General features: G+C 47.6%; 1 protein-coding gene across 3 annotated transcripts in view; it reads right to left on the bottom strand.

Moving 5' to 3' along the window:
- PDE1C (phosphodiesterase 1C) overlaps positions 1-21,220 on the bottom strand; it is a 288,406-nt gene that overhangs the window by 161,794 nt on the left and 105,392 nt on the right. The window contains exons 1-2 of one of the 3 annotated variants that reach the window (XM_054726099.1): positions 17,785-17,885; positions 3,302-3,328 (exon numbers count right to left, since the gene is read on the bottom strand). The exons of the other annotated variants lie outside the window; for them this stretch is intronic. Of the exons in view, the coding sequence (XP_054582074.1) occupies positions 3,302-3,328; positions 17,785-17,885 (128 nt within the window). Of the gene's footprint in view, positions 1-3,301; positions 3,329-17,784; positions 17,886-21,220 lie in introns of those variants that run through there. 3 annotated transcript variants of the gene reach the window in all.

Below are 21,220 nucleotides of genomic sequence, written 5' to 3'. Positions count from 1 at the left end.
GTACCTGATTGCATCACTAATCCTTAGGTGCTAAATGTCAATACTACTAAGGAAGTAGTAGTATGTGGGATTGGTTATCCATAAGTATGTAAAAATATGTGCCTTGATTTATCCTATCACCACTTTTCCTTCCCCAACCAGTTATTTAGCTGTCATTTTTCATTGCACAGGTAGAGGACAACAGTCCACCAATTCTATGTTAAAGGTGCCAAAAGAGCTTCAGAATTCACAAGTCTTAACATGTCCCAGGAATGAACAGGGGCATAATTCAGCAGAAGATGCACCTGCTAACACAGTGATACAACTACTTAGAAGGCAACTTTCCCAAAGGGCGATATCCACTCACTTTCCACCCCCTACACATGAAAATCTATTTTTAACAGCAAAGGTGGTGGTGCTGTTGATGACTCATAAGTATGCTAATTCATGAAGGCTGATCATGGGCAGTCTTGACTAAGGGAATTATTTGCTGGATTTAATCAATTATTTGGCTTATCAAATGTGATTACATAAAAATCCAAGTGAAGGAAGGCATTAGACACTTGGGAGGGAAAATAACTCTTAGTTTGCCTTGCAACAGAGAGATGTCATTCTATTATCTACATGTGTGATATCCACGTGACCAATTGTCTCCACATATGTTTGTGTCCTGGGCTGTCTTCCTCCTAAAGTCCATAATATTGTTCAACCATTTGCCCTTTTGAAAAAACGCCTAAATAATCAGCAAGATATACAATTTTTAAAGAATTAAAAACATAAAGAAAACGAAGAGAATGGATTCTAAACTACCCTACTAGACTTTAATAAGCCCATACTTTCAAGCACCATAAATAATAAGCAATAGAGTAGGCTATCTTTGTGATCTAGTGAGAGAAGTGATTATCCTATATAATAAAAGCCTAATATACTAAGTGTCTTGTCGGCCGTTCAACCAATCAAAGCGTAATATGCTAATGATATGCTAAGGCTGTTCAACCACTCACTATGACATGCACTGACCACCAGGGGGCAGACACTCCGACCAGTAGGTAACCAGTAGATTAGATCAAGGTCTGTGGATCGGGATTGAGCGAGAGGGGCCAGACATGCCCTGGAGCACTCCCATAGTCCCTCCCCGGCTGGCCAACCTCCTGCATCCCTCCCTGACCCCAATTGTGCACCAGTGGGGTCCCTTAACCTAGCCTGTGCCCTCTCACAATCCAGGACCCCTTGGGGGATGTCGGAGAGCCTATTTCGGCCCGATCCCACAGGCCAGGCCGAGAGACCCCACTGGTACACGAATTTGTGCACCGGGCCTCTAATATAATGTAAGTTCCTCCCAACAGACCTAATTGTCCTCAATGACCTTCAATACTGATATCTCTTACAGCGTTTACCAACTCCTTTTATAACTATTTTGTTCACCTATGTCTAACCTACAAGCCTGTGTACATCTTCACAGAGGGTATATCTTACAGATCTATTTCCAGTATTTAGTTAAGTGTATGGCAATAGTAAGTACTAAGTAAATGGAAAGATTCTTTTAAAGTACTATGCAGGTGACTATTGGTATAATATGATTACCAAAAAGATGAGAGATGCCTTTGGCTAACTTCAATTACACACAGAAATATTTCTAGATTTATAAAATGAACATATGAAAACTGGACATGTGTCTGCAGAGGTCCTCGTATTTGTGACTATGTCTTTATTTGTACCTCTGTCTTTGGTTATGCTAACCAATCACACCATTCACTACCATAAAATCATGAGCAAATAAGAAGAGTTGTTTTAAAGCATTAGTTTAGAATGGTTTACTACTCAACCATAGATTAGTAGACATGGATCTATCTCATATGCAAATATGTGGGTAATTAAAAAGAAAGTTCAAATCAATCCTCTACTACTTTGTACTTTATATGACTTCAGTGAAACTGATACAAGACAATCTTGGTGCTGTTTTTTTACGTCAACATAAAAAATGCAACAGCATTCACATCAGATATGCAAAAATATGCTTTCAAAAATAATCGACATAGTAATTTGAAACTGGACAGGTCTGAGCAAGTCTCTTGTAAGACTCCCTCTTACTTATCCATTGATCTCTCCTTAAAATAAAACTGAGACAACTTTGAAACATCTCATACCCCAGATTAACTACACATGAAAGTGATAAATTACCTTTTACTACTGAAGACTATTATGCTCTCTAACTTGAGTGTTTAATTTACATCCTGCTCAGTGGTTCATATTCAATTAGTACCATGTGCCCGATGAACCTGAACAAGACAAAATTATTTAGCCATCTGTATGAGCTCACTATATTTAGGAAAGACCAGCAATCTCTAGGAAGCTTTAAAGTCTTAATCCATTTTCTCTCAAAGATTTGTGCACCTCTATAATGCATATCAAATTATCACACCACCACTGTAGACTATTGACTTTATTTGGAAACCATACGACACAAGAGTCTCTGCTATGAGATGATATACAAAAATAATGTTTTCAAAAACAATTGACATAGTAATTCCAAACGACTCACCAGAAAAGGTAACATTCAAGTGGTCATCTGAAAGCATGACCACTTGTCGATACCTACTGGCATTATAACTGCCTCGGTGATTCTTGATCTGAATGTCATCTGCTTAAAGCTATGATACCAAAGTCAAATACAATCACTGAAAAGCACACATGAGCCTTTGAGACTAAGGTGTGGGCTTTCAATGCTTGGTGAACAAACGGCCTAAGCAACTCTATTCCTTTGACACATGCTGTCCAAGCTCTTCTCAATAAAACAGAGTAATGGAGGGTGATGATGGATGAGACTCTTCTTTAAATTGCCCTTTCCACAGTGAAATCGAAAAGATATCACTGCCCTTCAAGGAATTTGTACCTATGCTTTGAGCTCAACAGCACTTTGTCAGCAAAATGGGCAAAGGATAATTTTAGGCAAAGGAGAATTCAAACACTAAAGACCCTTTTGTGTTCTCATCCATAAACCTGCAGCACACCCCCCACCCCCAATACACAGCCCCTCCCAGGCCAAGTTTTTAGCAAAATCACCAGACAGCTCAGCAGGAATATGCTTTTTGATTCCCCAGGTCCACTCCCATGCGAATGTAGACACTCACTGTGCCATGCTGAATGCCTACGATCAATTTTTAATTACAACAGCAGTAGCGATCCAAGATAAAGCAGGCAACTGAGAAGGGACCAAGAGACAGTTTATTGCAAATGAACGTCCACCATGAGCCAAATTTGCAGAGTTGTGCCCCAAATGACTCGAGCAACCAGCTGCCCTTTCTCAGAAAGAGGCTCTTACCTCTGGGATGTTTTCTTATATTTCCTCCTGTGGGTAAAGAAGCATAAACACGTATCAGGAAAGGGTTTGCGATAGGCAGTGGGTTAGAAAAATATCGCTTGAGTGGGGATGGACAGGGAGGGGAACTCTTTGTAGAAGGAACTTTCTGTGAGGCTTGGGGGTCTCAAGTTAAGAGCTTTGGATTATTGTGTTATTTTGTGGCCAGATGCATATAACCAGAGTCTTCACAGTTACAAAAAGCAGCCCAAGAGCTTGAGGGCTCTGCCCCCTATGTTTTTTCCTTTCCCCTCTGTGGGCACTGCAGCAACTTGGCTGAGGTCAAGCTTTAAAGACATCAGGATCCAGGTTCAAATCTCAGATCTTCCGTTTACCAGATTCATGGGCTTGTTGAGGTGTAAATGGCCAGAGGCTTATAAAGCACTTCTTTTGCTGGCAAATAGTAAATGGTCAATAACTATTAGCTCTTAGCACTGTCACTATCCTTACTGTTACCCCCAATGTCTAGCACTGAAGTCCCTTTAAAGATGTGCCTTTTAAAATGAAAATGCATAATCATGCAGCCAAACCATAAGATCAGACACAAGGTCTTCAAAGAAGAAGGAAGGGAGGAAGGGGACAGTGAGAGCAGCATTTTGTTAATGGCTCAGCTGTGGGCTCAGTCTGGAGGGACCCCTCCCCAGGAAGGAGGAGAGACTGATTCCGACTCTGCCATTTACAGTCCCCATGTAGCCTCGGGGCCAATCTACTGGGCTCAGGGCTTCTTCGTCTATCAATGGGCTAACACCTACCTGGCTCTCTCACCTAGGACACAGTGGCATTCGAGGGGGAAATGGCCATGAAAGTTTATTTCCCAGGATCCCCGTGTTGTTCATGCCCCGGTCAGTTTTTGTAGACTCTGAAGACCCTCAGGAGGGCTTTGATCAGCTTTTCACTGGAGGGGATTGGAGGAAAGGCATCTCCAGGAAGTGCTATGCTTCCCAGTCACCCTCAGTTCCACACCTGCTTTCCCATTACAGTCACTGCACCCAGGAAGCCAAGCCACTGATTGGCTAGCAGATCGGTATGTCACAAGTTAAAAAAAAAAAAAAAAGCACAGCTGTTTCAAGTCCAGGATCCCTATGACCTGTTACATCTCTGTCCAAATGGAAACATGCATGGTAGTGTTAAGTGTTAAGGGAAGAAACAGCACGCCACACAGGACCCACAGCGTGATCCTGCCTAGATGTGTACTGACATCTATTCATCTGAAAGCAAACAGCAGAATGACAGCCATGACCCCAGGTAATGGGTTAATGGATCACTTCTTTTCATTTTATGGATTTTCCAAATTCTCTTTTTAAAATGAGCATTATGAATCAAATTGGAAAAAGACAAAATATTCATACATCTATATATCCATAGTCACATATAGAGATAGACATGCATATGTAGAACTATATGGATCTACAGAGATATTTACATGTGTGCATTAGATCATATAAATCGGGGAGAAGAGCCAGCTAACTGTGTAGCTATAAAGTGGGAATAATCAGAGCACCTCTCTCAGGAGCTTGTGGTGAGAAATGAGTGATAACCCACCGAATGTCGGCTCCCCAAGGGCAGGTTCTTTGTAAGCTTCCCCACTGCATCCCAGTACCTAAAGCAGTGCCCTGCATTCCCTCCAAAAGCTGTGATGAATGTGCGCCGACCGTCCAGTCTCTCATACATGGACCCTATCGCCACTGACCTATCACTCACACTCTCTAGGCAGTAGCCGAGGGCAGAGGTTTCATCGACAGGCACAGAGCATAGTGAGCTGTGGATGTGCCCTGGCCCTTGGTCCTCGTTAGAACTGCTGTCAAATGAACTGGACTAAGGAGTCTTTCGCAGGAGCAGAAAATAACCCATTGAGAGTGCAAGGATCAAAGCTAAGGATGGACACTGCTGGCTTCTACCCAGAAGCCCAACTAGCTCTATCGGCAGAGGGTGTCTTCAGAGGCCGGAAGAAGGCAACTTTTGCTCTTGGCTTCCACAGAATTCTCCCAGCATTTGCCAAGCACCGTACAAAGGCACTGCTGGGAGCACCAAGGCAGTCAAAGATAGAAAAAATAATAGCTTCCATTTTCCACACCTACCAGTAAGAGGCACTTAACATACATCACTAATCCTCATAATAACTCCAAGATCCACTCTCTGAAAGAATTTGAATTCTAAAAATGGAAGTTAAGACAGGTACCTCAAGTGTTGTTTTGTGATCATAACCAATACAAGGGTTGGCTAAAGAAGCTTTATGAAGGGGGTAGTCTAGATTGATGGGGCGGTTCAACAAGGAGAAATATGTCAGTAGGAGGCAAGCAGGTAAGGAAGGCACACCTAGGAGCCTCAAACCAGCCCACCCAGGTCAACCCAATCAGACATGAAGGAAAAGAACAGGTAATAAGGCTGCAAAGTGCCTAGGACAAAGTTTTCAAAGGTAATTAACATTTATACTTTTTTTTTAAAGGTAATACCTGGGAAAAGGGGTAACCACTTGCATTGCCTTGTCTCATCTTTGCTTATGTGGAAAGACAAGAGGGTCCTGGAATGTGACAGACCTGATTCAAAACCCGATTTCCCCTCCTCTCTAGCTAAGAGACCTCAGGCACGCTCTATGAAAAATCAAGCTTTATTCTCCACATCTATCGTGTAGAAAGAATGATCTCAGAGGACATAATGGACTGAATTTGCCAGGTACTATGCATGCCACATAAAGGGCATTCTAGAAAGTGTAGGTCCCTTTACCCCTTGTTTTGAGCCTCTTGAAGTCAGGGGTGCTAGTAGATGGATCTCTATGTCTATCCCAAGGGCTTGCACGTGGTGGGCACACAACAAAACACCTGCTGGCCAAATAGCGGAATCATTTGCACCTGCCACTCACACCTATCAAAATATGGGTCGTGCATTTAGGAGACCCAAAGAGAGACCAAATCTGATTTTCAGTCCAGCTCCCCTTCCTGCCACTCACTCCTCCGCCCCTCCAGAGATGCATTCTTGGCTTCCCAGGTCCTGAAGGTCTCCCTCCCCATCTTGCCCCTTTTAGACACAGATAGCTCCCAAATCAAGACAGGCCCAATCCGAACAGCGTCATCTTATGCAGGAGTTGAAAGGTCAGCACTTAACACACAAGAGAAAATGCAAGTCCATGGAGATCACTCTACTGAAGATCCTACTCACAGATCAGCATGCCTGGTAAGACCGGTGAGGCCCGACCGAGCCTTTCTCATCCTTCAGTTCTCAGCTGAGACATCACTTCCTCCTGAGAACCGTCCAGGGCCTCCCAAACTCAGAAATGCCCCTTTCAGTGTCACTGCATTTGACACTCTGGGAGGTTATGATCTGTTATGCTGGTGGCAAGAATGATGGCTTGTCCGGAACCTGCTAGAGTTTCTCTCTTGCCAGACACAGTGCTTGGCAGATGCCAGATGCTCATTATATTGTTGTGGAATGAATGAGTTTATCAGGAAACTGATCCCCAAAATGCTTTCTTTCTACTGATGTCCCCTCTGTTTGCTGAGGATTCCCAAGCAGTGAGGCATCTCCCACAGCTATGGCTGCCTACACAGGAGGGACGCGATGAGAGAAGGCTGGGGGCTCGAGACTGCGGAGTTCCTCCTTGGACCTCCTACAGATCCTGGGAGGTGCATCTCACATACGGGTGGAAATGAGGCTCAGAGAGGTTAAGTGACTATCTAAAGATTCAGAACCTTAAAGCGGTTCAGACCGAAAGCTAACTCTGAGGCCTTCAAAGAAAATTGGGGAAATTAGGCAAAGAAGTCGAAGGATGCCAGGAGGAAACGTAGGCACGAGACAAAAACAAACAAAACCAACAACAAACAAAACCAACAACAATAGGACATAATGGGTTCTTTCCATCCAAACACAGGAAATGAGCTGGAAAAGAAGCCAGTTTATTTTCGGCCTTTTGTTTTTAAAAAACGTCAACAGAATCTACTCCTGGTCCACGCCCTGAGAGACCAAGGGAATGTTTTCACATGGTCTGTTTGGGTGTTTCAAACTTCCTTTTGATGGGTAATGATTTTGAAACTTGGAGCAATGCATCACTAATCTCAAGATTCGTGGAGCCAGTTGGAGCTGATGGAGAAAGGAGAGAATGACTGGGAACTGCTGTGCTGTGGGAGCCAGCAAGGTTGGTGGGGTGGGCGATGGGGCAATGGAGAGAGGGCAGCGGCTGGGCAGAAGACAGGTCATCCTAACGGGGCCAGGCTGAAAACCCCATCCATGGAGGCCCAGGGCAGTGCCTCCCAAACTGTACCCAGAAGGGTCCCTGCCCTCCACACACAGGCACACGCATGCACACACACACACATACACTCACACACACACAGGCACACGCATGCACACACACACACACACACACACATACACTCACACACACACAGGCACAGCATTGTTTGTCTGTTTGTTCTAAGGAGAAGCATGACAGCACGATGCTTCAGCTCTCTTGCCTGAGCTCAAGCCCCTTCACCAATTTTTTGTGTCCAATAAGCCATGTGAATTTCAGCAACTTTCATCACGTTCCCTACCACCAGTGTCCTCAGCTGTAAACGTGGGTAACAATCCTACCGGCTTCACAAGGTGGGGTGAGAGCTGAATGGGAAAATGAATCTACCTATTGGCATTGGGCACAGGGCTGGGTATCCGGGTCCTGTCAAAACCAAGTCGGCGATTGTATTAACAACAACAGTACTGAAAAAATAATAACGGTATTGTAATTCAATCGGTTTCCAACTTTTGTTTTTTGGGGGGGAGTCATTCATTGATTTGAAAGGTAAAGAAAAAAGGTCGAAGATTGGTTTGGAAACTGGAAAATTGAATACTCCCAACTCTTCCTATCTTAGAATACTTGAGTCACAAAGGAAGTGGGTGCTAATCTCAGCCCTACTAAGAGGAGGAGCCGAAACCCTGCCCAGCTGCCTCCTGTCCCTATGCCCAAGGCACCCTGCAGGCTGTCCACGGAGACACCCACCCACCAGTGGCCCCAGGTACCTTAGCAGAACCACACACTTTCCTCTAATTTGACATTTCCCCCCAATTTGACAAGGTAGGCCATCCCTCTGATGGCAGGAAAAAAGAAAGTGAACGTGGGTGTTTAAAAACTGGACACCATCATAATCCCTAGGAATGTCTAAAATTATCTTTCAACAAAGATCCTTTTCATCAACAAGAACCTAAAAACTGAACGCCCGTGAGTTGCTTACAGGGAATTCCTAAGCATCCTCCAAAGGTTGTAACTCCGTGCCGAGATCACAGGTGCTATAACAAGAGTTATTGATTGGCCCGTATCCACTTAATTTTGCAAGCAAATTAAGACTCCTGGTCTTCATTGAAAATCAATGTCTGTTTAAGTTGTTCTAGGAAATTGTGGATTTCCCAAGAAGTATTAAATGGGGTGTGCACAGTATGTGTGCACGGTATGTGTACACGTGTATGTGTGCGTGTATATGTGTTCACGTGTACATGTGCACATTCGTGTACAGTCAGAGAAAGTGATGAGCTTGGAAAACAACCCTCGAAGGCTTCAGATCACATTCTGACAAGCGGGTACTGAAATCATCGAACGGCAAAGAGCACTGACCCCAATATTTTAAAAGGTCCCCAAAGCTCTCCATGGCTGTCAGCCAGCAGAAACTTCTAGACCCTGAACTTCATGTTACCTCTCCTGGCCTCAATCAGGGAGAGCCAACATCAGGAATGATTCTGTCCACAGTAAACTTAGACCTGCCTGGGGGCAGAGTAGAGAACAAGGAAACAGCAAAAATACAGCCATGAGGTGGGAGCAAGGATGCTTCTGAGGGGCTTGGTTAGCTTTTTGATGGCTAGTTCTCAAAGTGCTGGGCACACCCGCAAGCAAGTTTCACACACTCCCAAGGCAAACAGATGATTGGGAACCGTTCCTGATGGCTGGACAAGTGAGAGTCAATTAAGCATTGATGTGAAATTGCGAAGCGCCTGGCAGTCTTTCACTTCTTAAAAGTGCGTATCTTTGAGGAAGAGCCATATGGGTGCTGCAATCATGAGGTTTATAAATAGGCTTAATATTCAAACAAGCTGGCTTAGAAAAACCAAAACTTGTGTTCAGTTTCTAAGTCGACAGCAAGACACCTCCCAGCTGGGCCCAGGAAGGGTTCCTGGTAGGGGATGTTGAATATGTAACAACTACACACGGGCAGCGTGAGAAATCCAGCGCTGCCTGGAGTGTCCTCCGGGTTTTCTGGGCGATGATGACTCACTCAGTTCCAGATCCCATCAGATCCCGTCTCCATCCTTCCTTACTGAGGTCACTACTGCTGCAGATGCACAGACAGCTTTGGGAATTTTGGTTCTCAGCCCTCAGTTCCCTCAAGGGAGAGGAAATTGGAGGACAGAGTCAGACAAACAAAGAACACAGCAAGACTCGCAGAGTGAACTACACAATCACACAAGTTCAGGTCACATGTGGCTCACTCGTGGGAAAGTGCACGGAGATAAAATGCCACAAATACCCGTGAAATGAGAGAGGGGCTGCACGATCATCTGATCCTCTGGTTTTGTTTTTCACTGGCATATGGGATGCAGGCTGAGCAGAACTGGATACCTCTAGAAACTTCTACTGAATCATGTGTATGAACTACTCTCCATGTTGCCGAGAATGCAAGGTCCTTGTGCATTTCTTTCATTCCAACCAGTGATTTCATTCCCATGACACGGATGTTAAAGCCTAGACTTGCAAAGCTATGTATATTGATTGTCTGATGGCCTTTCCCATATTTTGAACAAGTAAATGCCAGTGAGAAAATCTATATAAATTTGGTCTCCTGGCACTTTCCAGCAGACTATTTTTTTTTTGGGGGGGGGGGGGGGTAAGAAGATACTAGAGAAACAAGAACCTCTCTTCTCTTACTAGTCCAAATATTTCTTAACTGATGCTACAGATTAAAAATCCATGTGGGCAATGATTATATTTTCCTGCTTGGCCAAAGATCCAAAGTAAGACAAAATATAAAAAATAATGAGATGACATAAACTCTCTTTCACCTGGAATAACCCAATAGCTAGGAAAGGGCTGTTTCTGTTTGCATTTTCTTAAGAATTTTTCTGCTAGGTTTTCCACTGGGGGAAATGGTCCTCACACCCTCTCACTTAGCCACTTACAAAAGGAAGATCATATTCAAGGGCGGCGACTCCCAAAGCGTAAGACTCCCTCCCATAGGTTTAACCAAAAGGGATGCGATGAAACAAATGAAGGAGGCCTTAGTACGGTTGAGGGGCGAGGATGGCGCGTCTGAAGAATGAGAGAATGCTCATCTGAAACAGAGCCGCAAATACGATGATCAATTTTTAACGTACTCCTGGGAGCAAACGTGTGTCTATCTAGTCTGGCTGTGCAGTGGAAAGGGGAGAAACCTTTGAGGAGGAGGTTCCATCCAAACTACACAGCCCATCAGCAGCTCCCCCCCCCCACCCCGGACAGCCAACCTACACCCTTTCCACTCTGCTCTCCTGCCCCAGCCCCCGCGTGTGTCTGCAGACAGCTGGCCAGACACAGAAATCCAAAGCTCCTGGTCATGCCTGCTTCTCTCCTGGGCCTGGGTTAAAAATTCCAGCACTCAGATTACCGTCTAACGGACCCCCATTGGGATCCCTTCCTCTGGAAAACAAGATGTTTTAAGCAAACCAAACCCTATATTTCCCTCTAGCTAAAAATCTAGTACTGAAAGCTGGGCCATGAACTCATCAGTGGTACCAGTGAGAAAAAACAGTAAGTTTTTAGAGAAAAAAAAAAAAAGAAAGTAAATGTCACCCTTGTAGAAGTCCAAGTAGTACTTTTTTGCATAAATGACTTTCCCTCTAGTCCCATAGTTACAACCACTTGCTATGTTATAAGTGCAGCAAAACTGTGTGGGTGGAAATGGAAAAGACTTTTTGTGACCTTCCTGGGAGCCTGGCTCCTAGTTAGATAAACATCAGTGAGAAAAGCTGAAAACAAAAATACATCTTCATATCTGTGACAGCACTGTGAAAGCGGAGAGAAATCCAGAGGTTGAAGACAAAATGTCACTCTTCACAGATTTATCCTTGGGTTTAGGGGATGGGTAGGTTTTTACATTTTAATGATCCATAGAGTTGCTTCAATGAAGTCTCTGCTTGAAGATGGTAAAGGGGGTCAGATATATGGTGACAGAAGGAGACTAGACTTTGGCTAATGAGCATGCATGGAGTATACAGATGTTGTATTATAACGTTTTATACCTGAAACTTACATAATGTTATTAACCAATGTTACCCCAATGAAGTTAATTTTATAAAAAGGAAAAACCCACTCCTACCAGAAAGCAGCCATTGGCAATTTACCATTCCAGGTGAATTTACGTCAATGCAACAGCTCCTTAGAGCAGAAGTCCTTCCTAGTTCCTCTGAAGCCCTCTCTCCCAGTAACATCATCTGAACACAGACACTGTCCGTGTTAACAATTTAAATGTAAGAAAAATGAGGCCCAAATCCAAAACAGAGAACAGTAATAACAGCAACAAAAACCCAGCCAGCAGATGCATTCCCGGGGCCATGCTGAGTGCTCTACTGCCACTGGAAGCGAGTCCTCCCGAGCTGCAGTGACCTTCCCTGAAACCACACCAGGCCCCCGGGAAGGGGGCTCTGGACAGTTCTTCCCTTTTTGTAAGGATGACGCATCTCAGTCAGCAGCTTTACAGACAGAATGGCAGTTCTACACAGCATCTACGCAGCTTGATTTATGATCATGAATCCTTATGTTTCACAAAGCTACAGAGGCCCCTATTCATGAGTGTGTTTACGGTGCCCCCGAGTTAGCAGACAGGGTCTCAAGTAACAACCACCTGGACTAGGAAACTAAATGTAACCTACTTTGGGGGGATTCGGTGTAAGGCAGTGTAAGACCCCCTCAGAGTCATCCTGAGACAAGAGTCAGAGGGGTAGAGACAGAAAAGTAGGGGGAGGGGGATATCAGTCTGAACTTGAACTATTCCTAAAATACACCTGCAAGTAGCTTGCAAGGATTAATCTTTCACTGCCAGATACACTCAGCATGTCTAGAGTGTGGGGAAAGTCTTGGTTAAGCGTATTGGTTGTTTGGACTCCGGATTAACAGAATATGATGTTCTTTGGACGTCCCAACAGTGATTTTCAGCGAAAACACTCAATGTACTCTCATGGTAATTGTCTACAGGTTCACTCTCCTGGCGGCCTTTAGGGGCAGGAAAGCTGTATATGGGCAGAATGTTACCTGTTGTGTCCCTGCAATAGGCTCTTGGAAGAGGGTGGAAATGGAGGGAAGAAGGACCATTTTTGGAAGGTCTTAAAGAGCAGAGCAGGAAAAGGGCTTGAACGAAGCAGAGGTGTTGTGGAGAGCGAGGACTAAGGCAGGGCTGTGGACTGTCCCAAGAGACAGGAGCCAGGTGTGCCCATCAGAGGCCACCTGTGGAGCAGCAGCAGGGGGCTGTGCCCGCTGGCCGAGCCTAGACAACAGGACAGCCACCTGCAGGGTCTAGGGAGCCTCCACCCAGCCAAGCTTCCCCAGGCTCCTCTGCCGTGGGCTGGGCTCCAGGCTTTGGGTCTCGCCTGACTCCTGGCCAGTGGTCCCCGGAAGGTCCGTGACAAGAGCCTGATCCTGTTTGGCTTCTTGGGCCGTGGTCTCTTTCTGCCCTTGGAATCCTGGAAATGACCCTGCCTGCCCCTCAGGTTTCAGTTTCTGCTCCAAATCCATATTTGCGGGCATGACACCAAGCAGCCAATATAAAGGTTCCAAGCAAAGCAATGTACATTGCTAGCCGGTCTTGCCCATATGTTGAACAAGTAAATGGCAGTGAGAAATATACATGAGTTTGTATATTCTATATACATGTGAAAAGTTAAAAAAAAAAAAAAAACATGAACTTGGGTCTTCTGGAACCTCATATCAGATTATTTAGGGAGGGTCACACTAAACTGTGTTTTTTCTCTACTTCTAAAATTTATAGGAATACTAATTTAGCTTCATTCAGACACATATACACACATTATACATGTATATATTTTTTCTTCATATTTTTTGGGCTGTACATTACATCTCTAATCCAGACCTTTCCTTTCATCTCCAGGCCCACTTATTCAACTGCTCATGCCTCCACATCTCCTCCATGACACCTGTAGGCCCCTCATACTCCATATGTCCCAAACTGAGGTCATGACCTCTACTCTCCTCTATTCATTCTGCTCCCACCCACAACCAAACCTGCAAACTTGTTCCCACCTCAGTGATCCTGATCTAAGTAAACAGCACCTGGGGACTCGAGCTGAACACCTGGGAGTCATCCTACATTCTCCTTCCCTCCTCATTCCCATGTCCAAGTCCTACTGAGTCTACCTCCTGAACATCTCTCACATCCATCCCTACAGACCTGCCATGGCTTCCCGCTGCTATGGCCCCGGGTCTAAAAGATGAGGCAAGATCTGTCCCTGCCCAGGGTGGAGTGGGGGGTGGGGGAGAAAGGGTCTGTTCCCATAATAAGGGGAGGGGGGAGCTTGCTGGTTAGACAAAAACAATAGTCCCTAGTAATCAATACCACCCTTTATATTTGTAAGACTACTGAGGTCCTAGGAGGGGGAAAGCTTCATCATCTTGAGAGTGTTGCATAAGCATAAAGTGTCTTCCACGGGCTACCTCTTAGGTGGGCAAAATGAACACTGGACAGCTTCATTACAATTGTGACCATGATTGCCAAGGGGGAGGTGAGACCTGGAACCTATGCTTTGCTTTATGCCGTCCTATAGCAGGCTGGCAAAGGGAAAACTCCTGGGCAGGGCCCAAGGTACAAGTCATGATTCAAACCCGAGCAGCCTGAGGCTCCCCCACATCACCAGAGGAATAAAGTGCAGCCATTATCATATGTTCCCTGCCTGGAAGATTCCGGAACAAAACAGCCATGGGGGGAGAGGGGCTCTTAAAAATTCCACCCACTCCTACAACTGAGGGTGACAGAAAAACAAACAAAAAAAGCCTCCTCCCTGAAATGTCAGAGAGCAGCATCCTCTGAGAGATGCGATTCAGAAAGCTCAGGTGAGCAGGGTTTGTGCCTTTCCCGTTGGACACGTGGGAGCATGTGGATGAGAGGGGTCGGAGCTGCAGAGGGAGGCTGAGGACCACAGCTCCAGAATCGTAGCCGGCCTCTGAGTGCCGGCGTGCGGGGAAGTGACAGTCGTCAGGAGAGCAAACACCTAAGCTGGCAGGGTGTTGTCATCTCAGCTGGGGCAGACAGCGTGCAAAATTCCCATTTCCAATATCCGATGCACTGTTAGGAAGCTGATGATGCTACAAGGTTGAGAGCTTTTTCTAAGTCTTCCCTCGACAAACATGTGAAACAACCCCAGGTTTCAAACCCTCATTGATAATTGACTGCACCCCAGGTAGTATCACAGGCACTGGGGCTGCACCAGTGACCAAAGCAGGCCACACAAACCTCTGTCCTCAGGGAGTTTATGTTCTAGTTGCAGGAGGAAGACAACAGACATAATAAATAATACAAAGTATATAGTATTCAGATAGAAGAAAATGAAGAGTAAAAGAAGGCATGGAAGAGGGTGGGGGGTTGTAACGTAGAGACTCGTCTCCTGCATCCTCCTACACCGGGCATTCTTGGCAGACGACAGCCTCAGCAATCCTCTTGCAGCTGGAAAGCCCACTCCTGGCCAGTGCAGAAAAGGGGACAGAGAAGGGGACGCGAAGACAGAACCTGGGCACCCACAAGAGTGGGATTCAGCCTTGGGCCGTGGCTTTGCCACATCTTGCCCAGACCCACCTCAGTTTAGATGTCTGTGCCCAACCTGGTTAACGATGTCAATAAATAAAACCTGCCTCCCCTCTAGCTCGTGGAATATCGTGTTGCTAAGTCACATGGCCTATAAGCTGAGCCAACTATATATTACCTTCATTCCTAATATTAAAAGTTCACACTTAGGCCTTTATGCTCCTGTCATCACCTGTTGGTTGAGCACGTACTATGTGCCAAACCCTGTTCTAGGCACTGGAGGTACCACAGTGAGCAAGACACACAAGTGTCTGACCCCAAGGAACGTACAGGATAAGGGAGGAGGTGACAAATTCAACAACCGGGTTAAACAAGATAGACAGTGACAAGAAGGAGACAGATACCACTGAATGGTCCACGCGCGAGATGATCAAGCCCTGGACTTGGCCGTTCTCAGACCAGCAGAACTGAACCCCTGACTACCTGTGGTCCCCTCCAAAGCCCTTTCTAGAAGGGTGTCATGGCAACAAATTGATATGAAAATCCAATTGCGGCTCCTGGGTCTTCCTAAAATGTTGCCGGAGCGGCTTCCTTTTTCTCACTGAAAGTCTGTTGTGTGGACAAACACACACTTCCATCCCCTGGGGTTTCTATTCTGTGAGCGGCAGAAGTGTTATTTCGAGTTGTATAAATAAGCATGTGTTTTGGTTTCCAGAGTCTTTAGCAGCTTATTATAGTGCTACTGTTATGTTTCTTTAAAAAAACCGTAGTAAGAACCATAATTGTAGTAAAAGGAAAATATATATTATGTATATAATAGTAACAATAGGCACATGTCCTTTTCACAAATTAGAAAGGGAAGTTACAGATCTCCCACGATTGCTGTTTGTTGGGCAGGGTGTTTCGGTAGGAAGGGTAAAGAGAGGGGTTCAAAACCATACATTTGGAGAAGAACCAATCTTCCCACACCTTTTATGTTTAGCGACACTGGATGCTGAGTAGATGTGAGAGACTAGAAAACAAACATTCGGCTAACATCACGCCCAATGCCTTGGGGAGAGAAGCCTAACAGACGTGAAACAGAGAGAGCTACAAGCGAGCTGTAAGGGATGATGCTCTATGGCACAAGGTCCCCCCTCCGCCTGGCTGCATCGCCCAAATGCTCTCTCCAGCCGGAGTAGCTGGAGGGAGGTGGTGTGAACTGAGAAGCAGCCAGGAGAAGCAGCTTCTGAGGGCGGGAGTCCCTCCGCCAGGGATGGCAAGGAGGCCCAGCGTGACCACACTTGGACCCTGTAGACCTGGGACCCAGGCTTTGTGGATACAACAAACTTTCTGTGTGCACCAAAATACGATCAGATGCCATGTCCGTTCCGCATGACATGAGCTCACTGTAAACACCGCTCAGACCCAGGCGCTGTCGCCTGTGCCTCCACCGTAAGGACAGCCTGCCAGCCAGAAAGAGAATTTCCAAATAAGTTGCAGCCGCTGCTGGCAGCAGCCAGATGCCCCGCGCGCCCTGTTGTTTGGCCTGGTTTCCCACTTAGAGCAATAGCGGTGACGCTCATTAAGATTGCTGAAGGAAGGGCTTTTATAAATTGCTCTTTAAATAGGGACCCCCTTAAAGAAACAGACTCCCTTTGGCTTCCCTTTCGAATAGCCCAGTTGGGACCGGGGCCTCCCTAAGAAGGAACTCACCGAGATCCCTGCCTTTTTTATTTGTTTTGTTTGGGCTTTTGTTCGTGCTTTCTACCCGCCAGGGTCCCCCGCTGCCTAGAGAATGAACGTGGAGAAAAACTTTTTCTTTTAAACAGCCCTACGCATTTGATGCCAAAGGCCCGATGCAGCGTTTCTGGTCACTACGGAAGGTGTCTTTGGGACCTGCCCGGCCACCTGAGAAGCAGACTGTAGACATGCAGCCACCACTAGAGCTTGTGAAACTGTTGCACAGAAGACACCCCATATTTTCAGGACCCCGCTCCTTGGTACTCGAAACCAGACAGAGCCCAATGAAGTGGACGAAATGCAGAGATCTTTGTCCATCCGGCCAACAGGAAGCCTGGGGCCACTGTACTGAAAGCAAACCCCCTAGCTCACTGTTCACAGGTTACGAGGAAATCCAATATTGCCGCTGGCCCCCCCATGTTCTCCAAAATAGCCCTTCCTTTCACTGACCATTTCCCTGCCAGAAAGAAGCCTGAGAAAATGTCGGAAGTTGAACTAGGCTGGGACGAGGGAGAAGAGAGTTTGGCAGCCCGAATGCACGTTGAGGTTGAACTATTGTTCAGTTCTTGGACCTCCTGCCAAGGTGTTTGCAAGCACTTTGCAGAGAAAATGCTTCCTGTGATTAAAAAAACAAAAGTCTGTGACCTGAGTCCCCAAACTCCCCCTCACCACCATCCCCGCCCCCCCCCCAAAAAAAAGGACCAGAAACATCTCTTGTGGGGACTGAGCTGCTACAACAGAAATCTTAAGACCCATCTCCTTCCCCCAAAGAAAGAGTGACTTGGAAACAGCGAGGCATTGTAAGTGAGGAAGACAGGTCTCTGTGTGAAGGAAGGCAGCAGTGACTGTAATGCACAGAGAAGCAGTTGTGGAACTTCTGAGCTGTGTTCAGCGGGCCCTGCGGGGTCCCTGGGAGCCTGGCCGGTGGGGAAGTGCTGACGGGGGAGGGAAAGGGGGCAAAGACAAGTAAATCGCTGTACTTACAGCCCTCGGAGCCGGAGCCAGATTTTCTCGATCTGTTCGGGCTGCAAGTATTTCAGAGAGTTGCTCTCAAATTCTTCAATCTCCTTGGTCGGGGACTCCATAGCTGCAGGTTAGCACTGGGAGTGAGGCTGAGGGAGTTGGGGCTGTCCCCTCCGAGCCTGTCACTTGCTCTGTGCGCTCCCCGCGTCTGTGCCCCCCCAAATCCAGCCTTAAAGCGGGTTGGGATTGCGGGCTACCCCAAGCCGGGGTGCCCCGGGGGGTAGGCAGCTACGGTGAGCAGCCATGGCCCGGGGTAATGTGGTCCTAACTCAGGGAGAAAGCGCCTGGGGTCTGTTGGGATGTGTATGCATTTTTTAAACAAAGCCACCGAAGCAATCGGTGTGGCAGCTGAAGGACTGGCGGGGAGAGGGGGGACCAGGTGGGGAGGAGAGGCGGCGAGCAGGGAGAAAGTGGGAAGGGAGAGCGGGAGGGGGGTGAGCAGGGGGAGCGGGCAGGAGGCCGGCCGGCGGTCCGACCGGAGGCCCGGCACCCCACTCCCCCGGCTCCGCCCTGCGCCCCGGCCCGGGCGCGCGGCCCCCCGCCCCTGCCCGCGCTCCCGCTCCCCCGCCGGCCGCCGGCGCCCCCTCGCCGTTCGCTCTCACTTACCAGCAGCAGCTCTGCTGACAAGCGAGAAAACGGACAACTGAGCAAAGTCGTCCGTCAGCGCCCCGGCCCCGGCACCCGGGCTGGCGTCCGGTCCAGCAGCCGCGGGCGCGGAGGGAGGGGTGCGCTGGGCACCGCCGTCCGCAGGGCCCACGCCGGGCTCCAGCCTCGCACCCCGGGGGCCCGCATATGCCAGGGACCCCCGCCGGGTGTGTCCGGGGCTCCTGAAGCTCGCACAGGAGGAGGAGCAGGGCCCCAGGCGCGGAGATCCGAGCGAGCGAACAGGGATCTGGGTGCTCCCGGGGTCTGGGGGGGCCACAGCGGCGGCGGCGAGGGTCGAGGGTCGGAGGGGTTGGGACCTGGGGCTCTCGTTCACGGCCAGCGCTCACTCACAAGCCGCCCGGAGCCCGTTCTATTTTAAATTATCAAAGCAATTGATGGGGACTAAAGTAACCACACATCCCACTTACAAAGTCCTCTCTCTCTCTCTCTCTCTCTGCCTCTCTCTCTCTCTCTCTCTCTCTTCTCTCTCTCTCTCTCTCTGCCTCTCTCTCTCTCTGTCTCTCTCTCTCTCTTTCTCTGCCTCTTTCTCTCTCTCTCTGTCTCTCTCTCTCTCTCTCTCTCTCTCTCTGCCTCTCTCTGTGTGTCTCTCTCTCTCTCTCTCTGCCTCTCTCTCTCTCTCTCTCTCTCTCAATGAGGGGGGAATGGGGGGCGCAAGATAAACCAGCAGTGAGGAGGTAGAAGTGGCTGCTGGTTAACGCCGCCTACTCCTCAAGGGGCTCCTGTTGGGTGATGGGGGCAGGTGCTGAGACTGGAAGAGTTGCTGCAGCTCACTGTCACGTCCTCCTGGGTCAATGTCATTAAAGCGGAAGCTCTGGCAGGTGGGACCAGGTGCGAGGTTGGGAGGGGGGTTAACAGGGGACCCAAGGCAGAAGAAGATCCAGGGGGTGCTCACGCGGATGGCAGCCCTGACACCACAGAACTGGTGGTCAGACCCCTAAATGAAGCCAGGGCACATTCCTTAACCCTGCTTTTCCCCGCTGCAGGCGGGGGCTCTCCCAGCTTTCTCTTCCCAGCAGATCTTCTCCTGCTTCTCCGACGCAAGATAAACTTAAAGGTGAGGCACAGGTTCAGGCCCATGCATGGGACCCGGATAAAGGAATGAGATCAGAGTGTCTAAATCCTGAGTGCTCACCCATGGGGTAGTCGCCGTTCACTTTCCGGGAATCAGAGGTGAGAGCGATGGGGACGGCATGGCTAGCCCACCCACTCCAGTGGAGAAGGCGCCTGCCTCAAGGGGAGGCGACAGACCTGTTTCACGGAAAAGGACTCGCACCCTCACCGGCCACACAACCTGGAGCCACCTCACTAAAGGATTTCTGGAAGCACACACACTGTCACGGCGTTCAGGCGTTCCTACCAGGCAGTGAGCAGCCAACATATGCACGTGAAATCCATTTACCTGAATAAAACCAGCTGCCACCCAATGTCGCCCACAGGGAACAGTCACCTGGAGGAGGGGGGAAGATGTTGACAGAAGAGATTATTTTAGCAACTTGTTTGGGGAATGCAAGACAGAGGCAGGTCCCCAAAGGGGGTTCGGGCCCGACTGCGCACCTTGGACCACCTCTGTCTGAACCTGGAAGTGTGGTAACGAGGACAATAGCAAACACGTGACAGAACTTTCTGTGGCCCCAGCACTGTTCTAAGGGTTCCACAGCACCATGAGGCCAACACTATGATTATCATCCCATTCACAGTAAGAAAACTGAAGTACTAGGGGCTTACCTACACCCAATAGCACAAAGACCACATGACCCTATGACGGCCCATGACCTTATCCCATACAAATTTGTCCCCATCCCGGGGTCCCATTTTCCACACCTTTGAAGTGAAGAATGTAGGCAGAAAGATTTTTTTTAATATATATTTTTATTGATTTCAGAGAGGAAGGGAGAGGGAGAGAGAGAAAAAACATGAATGATGAGAGATAATCATTGACTGGCTACCTCCTACATGTCCCCACTGGGAATCGAGCCCGAAACCCGAGCATGTGCCCTTGACCAGAATCGAACCCAGGACCTTTCAGCCCATAGGCTGACACTCTATCCGCTGAGTCAAACCGGCTAGGGCCAGAAAGGTTTTCTTATGTCTGGCCCACCTTTATGAGTCTCTGGGTTACCTGGAGATACTTGGGGAAGGAATTGTCAGAGAGAGAGATGCTTATTGCCTAATACATACTTAACTACGTGAAAAGATAGAAGGGAGTGACAATGATGACATTCGTCTTCCTGCCGCACATCATGCCTATGACTTTTTCCTGGTATTAGTGGGATTTTGATTCAGTCAGAGAAAAGCAAGTTTTGGAAGAAAAGGGAGGACAAAAAAATATTCTTTAAAAAACGTTTCTGAAATATGATTTTGCTTCACTTTAGAAACATTTTTACAGATTAAACGTGTATTAGAAAGTCTATAGGGATATAACTTTGCTTTATTTTAGGGCCATAATAGCTGTTGGAGCTAGAAGAACCTTCGAGATAATCCAGATTTAGAAGTTTTTGAATTTTTTTAAGCAACAGAGTATTATATTTCAAATAACATCTCCTAAGGGCTGCCAATGCATACCACAGATTTCCAAAGTAAAGACAGAGCCGCCCTGGCTGAATGGGGAGTGCGGGGAGCTGGTTCTCAGGAACCAAATCCGCCTCTGCCTTCGTAGCTGGTCTCTGGGTGACACTGCTCCCCCTTCCCAGCTAACTGAGGCCCCAGCACGGCCAAGCATCGCAGGGTCCTG

Source organism: Eptesicus fuscus, chromosome 14, assembly GCF_027574615.1.
Source record: "Eptesicus fuscus isolate TK198812 chromosome 14, DD_ASM_mEF_20220401, whole genome shotgun sequence".
NCBI lineage: Eukaryota > Metazoa > Chordata > Mammalia > Chiroptera > Vespertilionidae > Eptesicus > Eptesicus fuscus.
The sequence above is the reverse complement of the archived record's forward strand: the minus strand, read 5'-3'. Positions and strand labels throughout refer to the sequence as shown.